Source organism: Metarhizium robertsii (assembly GCF_000187425.2).
Source record: "Metarhizium robertsii ARSEF 23 chromosome Unknown MAA_Scf_8, whole genome shotgun sequence".
NCBI classification, from domain to species: Eukaryota; Fungi; Ascomycota; class Sordariomycetes; order Hypocreales; family Clavicipitaceae; genus Metarhizium; species Metarhizium robertsii.
This window is the reverse complement of record NW_011942226.1, coordinates 289,978-294,922: the sequence shown is the minus strand read 5'-3', so window position 1 is coordinate 294,922 and position 4,945 is coordinate 289,978. Positions and strand designations below refer to the sequence as shown.

Sequence of the window (4,945 nt, the reverse complement as noted above, 5' to 3'; positions counted from 1 at the left end):
GGGGGGGAGGGGGGCGCAGAATTGCACAGAATTCTACACAAATAAACAAACACCCGGCCTCTTTTACGGTAAGGGGGAGAGAATTGCAGTGCAGTAAGAACCTTAGCATAGGGGAGGACAAAGAAGCGCACCAGGTGTGACATGCGTGAATTAATAGCTCCTCGACCTGTCTTTGCAATAATTCTGGCGAACCTTGATGGCGAAAAGCTAGCCAAGTGAATCGCAAGTCGGAAGCTTGGGGGGCTACGTCACTGCTATACTTGACATGTCCTTCCCGATGGCGGCATTTGCAATACAGCATTGAAGAGGGCATTACAGAGGCGCTAATAGACTCGAAGGTATCTATTAGGGATTCCAACAAGCGAATATTGTATATTGAGGCCTGTGATAATCGTGGATAGACTCTTGGAGACATATGCCTCCATGACTACGTGTCCATGGTAAGCATCAGGTGGGAACTAAACGGAGGGCGTAGGGAGAGGTATCTTTTCTGGAACAACCAACATTTACACAGTTTTCGCAAGTATTAATGCCTCCAGGTAAGCACGCTACGGCATGCCTTGAGGGATGTCCAAGCATGGACTTGAAAGACAGAGAAGATGGGAAATGCTTCAAATGTCAATTCTTTCCCCTTGCTGCTCAGCCCACGTCATCCATGTATTTCCCACGCCTGTGCCCTGGCTCTTGTCCTAAAGGTTCGATGTCTGGTGTGCCAGTGGCCAAACGGACATGGAGTTTAACGACGACCTGCTCCGCCATGCTCCAACGAGGTGAGAAACCAACATCATGCGATAGAGAGACAATCAAATACATCAAGTTACTATTAGATCCCAAGCCAGAAATTCCTTCTTCATCACACCCCAAGACAATTGATCTCGTGGCATTGTGGTATTTGGCCTACCATGTAACAACGAAATATATGCTGCCTATCCAAATCAGGGGGTCACGGTATTCCAACGTATATTTCAAAGAATCGCTCTACATATGACCGACTTATCAATGATATATTGCTCCACCAAGATAGTTATGGCCCAGCTCAGTATACAGCTCTATGAGACTGGTATACCTGCATGGCCAATAACGGAAGCGGCGCGAGCTCGTGATCCTGGTGAAAGACATTGCAGCCAGTACACGGGAAACCCGCTCTTTCCTCCATTGCCCGATTGATCTCGACAATGGCTCGGAATCGAATCGCGGTAAACAGCGGCAGGTTTGTCGCGGGCAACGCCACCGCCAGGGATACAAATGCCGAGTACATGTACAGCAGGAAAACAAGCACCGCAGGGTCCCTCTCGCTAATAGCTACGTAGGAAGAAGCTTCATTTCGGTTGTACCAGGATATGAATGGATGGATCAAGCGGTATTGCGTTGGGGTTGGGATGTCAGCGTTTTGCTTATCGTCCACCAGCCTCAACACGTCGCGCAGTTGTCGAACCACGGCAGCCAGATGAAGATTGTGCCGCAGGCAATTCGATAGCTTGTTCAAAGCATGCACTCCCTCGGCTAGCAAATTGTCTACATTTTGCTGCCTTGGCCGTGGTCTCGTTTCTGCCGCGGGTGATTCGGCGTTGATGTCTTGTAACCGGTGTAGGCGGTCGTAGTCGAAAAGATGGCGAAACGCAGACTGCTCTGACCAGTGCTGCATGCGCGCAGCCACCTACGCAATGCGTTAGAACATGGAAAGAATCCGGCTACTATACCGTGTCATCCTCCTACCAAGACTATACTCTTTGTCACCGTCATGACGGCTCGACTGTTTAAGGGTTGTTAGCATAGGGAGCAAGTCTGCGGTGTATCCAGGAACAAACGCACTAGTCGGCCATGATGAATGAGCAGCCGAGGTACGCGCTCAGTATTGCATCCGCGTTGCTCTTGGAAAACAACTGTATCTCTCTGCTCAGCCCATGGAGAGCCAGCGCGCGGTATCTAGCACCATCGTTGGCTGCTTCCTGGGATTTGGTCAAGACGGCCAGCCGTTCGGCAGACGTGGCCGCAAGCGTGTGCGCCACAAAGCCAAAGCTCGTTGCTAGTTGTATCATTCTAACAGAGAATCCCAGTTAGATCCGTTCTTGTGCTTCCCGACAGTACAGGCTTGATCGTACATTCGCATCTCACCCCACAAGAGGCACATGTTGCTCGTTCCGCTCAAGGCGAGCATCCCATCGACAAGGGCCATGTGGTACAGGTACCGCAAGTCAGCCAGCGGCATGTTGTGCCAGCTCGGTGCTGCGGCGATAGCTAGACGCGGGAACGGCGGTTTGCCAGACTGCTTCCACTCATGGCAAGCTTGTTCAATGACATTGGGCCACGTTAGGGTTGCGTTGGCGCCTGGGCTCGGTGCGTCACGGCGGCCGACGAGATATACACATTCCCGCCGGCTGTTGATGCATTTTTGACTACCAAGGGCGTTAGTTTGGCTGCTAATATGACCAAAAGCGTCGACTTGCCAATTTGGTTGCAATTCGTCACACTTGACGTGTCGGCGTTTGCATGTCTGGCAGCCCCGTGTGGATTTGCGGTGGCTCTGGCGCAGAACATGTTGAACTGGAGGCATCACCTTGGGAGTCGTTTGCAAGGGCGGAATAGATTTCTAGTTGAGCAGAGGTAAATTTATACTTGACGGAAGAGGGCGAGCATGACCAGTCGATGACGTTGTGGCTGGCAGCAGTTCAAGGACCAAAGAATCAGATATGGCGACGTCGGTACATGTAGATGGAAGCGGCAAGAGACCAACAACCGGCTTATGCCCAGCCACACATAATTCCTCATCTATTTCCCTCAGCTGCGGCAAATGATCCGGCGCAGGCTGTCAGCCCGCGCCTCATTGCTCATTAGGTCAGGCTTCTAGCGGCTGATGCAGCAATATGCAGCATGGCAGATTGGGAGGCTCTGCAAACCAAGGATCCACTGTTGAATGTGTTTATAACAGAATATTGAAAGAATAAAACGTAAGAATGTAAATGTGGTATTACGGTATATTCTATTTATTAGAAACGCCCCGCCAGTACGCATAATGCGCGTCGCCCTCTCATGTGCCAACCTTTTTACCACCATCAGGCAGCTGCGTCTTAAACAGCACATACGGATGCTGGCGACGCTCAGCGCCCGGGAAGAAGCCGGGCATGAGGTGGACTTGGTTCACGGTAAAGTACAAGGAGCCATCCCAGCCGACGCTCAGGGTATCAACCCAGCTGATCCGAGGATCGCGCAGGAACGTCTGGACCGTCGCGTTGCCGGGCGCGTAGGACACGATGGCCTCCTGCTCGACATGGCCCGTGTAAATGATGCCATTGCTGTCCGTCTCCATGCCGTCCCCGACGCCCTTTTGGCCCTTGGCCGACACGCTCGCCTGCACAACCAGCTCGCTGTGTGCGTCGCGCGCGCGCAAGGCCGCCGTCGGCACCGACCAAAGCTCTTGTCCGCTAATGACGCTGAAATAGAGGTCCTTGCTGCACGCGAGAGTTAGTAATGCCGTTGATCTTGACTCTTGAGCCGGCAGTCGTTTGTTTCTGACGCAAAAAAGACATAACCGGGAAGGAGTCGGGACTGGAAAAGTGTAAATACCCATCGGCGCTGAGGGCGATGCCATCGCTGCCCACCGTCATAAGTTGACACACAAAATTCCTAGCCTCGATTGTGGCCGCGTTCAAGCACAAGTTGATTCGATTGTGGCCGCGTTCATGCACAAGTTGACAGGCACCACGGATTTTCTCACTTCCCTGCGCCCAGGTTCGTCTTTCATGTGTCGCAATTGTCTACAGCCTCGACACTTATTCTGCCGTTACACGTGTATGTTAGTCAGGTCGGCACACAAATCTCTATTGGCCTGCGGCCGTTTCGTCCACAATTGCTTGTTACCTTGGAACTGTCGGAGAAAAAGGCAAAAAACCGCTTGTGTGTTTGAACTAACAGAGTCAAAATTTCTCTGACACACGAGCCCTTCCGGAGGACAGGCAGGACAATCTCAAGAACAATGAATATGTCCAAAAAGACCTTAGCTAATAATGAGTCTCAAAATGTGATATCACTATTCATATAGAGTTATACAGTGTCGGTTCAGTGTTTGAACTAACAGAGTCAAAATTTCTCTGACACACGAGCCCTTCCGGAGGACAGGCAGGACAATCTCAAGAACAATGAATATGTCCAAAAAGACCTTAGCTACTAATGAGTCTCATAATGTGATATCACTATTCATATAGGAAAATACAGCTTCCTTGGAATCTCTTACTCTCTTTGTGAGCAGTCTCTTCATTCGAGTCGCAATTGGCCCTTCTTGTGCCCTTGTACCAGTCGTGATGTCCATTCAAAGTTTTCCAGAAGAGTCGAGCTTGGGTGGCCATATACAACCCACTCGGTCTGTATGCCGGCATCTGCCTATTCAAAGGGGTCTGAAAGCTCAAAAGTTCTGGTTATCTATGAAGGCGACGCTACTCTCGAATCACCCCTCAGTGTGGCCGCTGAAAAATCTGGAACATAATCAATCAGAAGGTTGCTTACGAGGCTCCTGGCTGTACCTGTCCCTTGCATCAGAGATTAGCGCCTGTTCGCAATGAAGTGCCGCGACTACGCCCGCTCGAGATTCCGGTGCTTATAAATGCGGTTTACATGAGTAAATCGGCGCGACAATTAGTCATGATAGTCAAGGTACGCTGCAATACGTAATTGTGCGTATGCTGCGTTGAATTTCATTGAAGCCAGAATCCATTAAGAGATGCGAGTCCGCCCGTGTTTTCATTTAGAAAGTGATTCAAAGCTAGGAGCTGAATATTTGCAAGTCTAACACCCAAATCACCAATCAACTTACCGTCATTTGCCGACCCGACTAAGAACTCATAAAAAATGGCCTCGTCAAATCTATTCAAGCCGTTATCTATAGGGAACATCACCCTCAAGCACCGTCTCGCACTCGCGCCGCTAAGCCGCTTCCGCGCCTCCGACGAAC

General features: G+C 50.6%; 2 protein-coding genes across 2 annotated transcripts; both read right to left on the bottom strand.

Moving 5' to 3' along the window:
• Positions 1–1,036: 1,036 nt before the first annotated feature.
• On the bottom strand, positions 1,037–2,554 carry MAA_11457 (uncharacterized protein; the record flags this gene model as incomplete). Its single annotated transcript, XM_011413451.1, has 4 exons — positions 1,037–1,657; positions 1,717–1,753; positions 1,813–2,026; positions 2,116–2,554. 4 exons carry the CDS (start codon positions 2,552–2,554, stop codon positions 1,037–1,039), a joined length of 1,311 nt encoding a protein of 436 aa, XP_011411753.1.
• A 474-nt stretch (positions 2,555–3,028) lies between these two features.
• Positions 3,029–3,589, bottom strand: MAA_11456 (btb/poz-like protein; the record flags this gene model as incomplete). The annotated part of the gene is made up of 1 exon (XM_011413450.1): positions 3,029–3,589. One exon carries the CDS (start codon positions 3,587–3,589, stop codon positions 3,029–3,031), a length of 561 nt encoding a protein of 186 aa, XP_011411752.1.
• Positions 3,590–4,945: the final 1,356 nt, after the last annotated feature.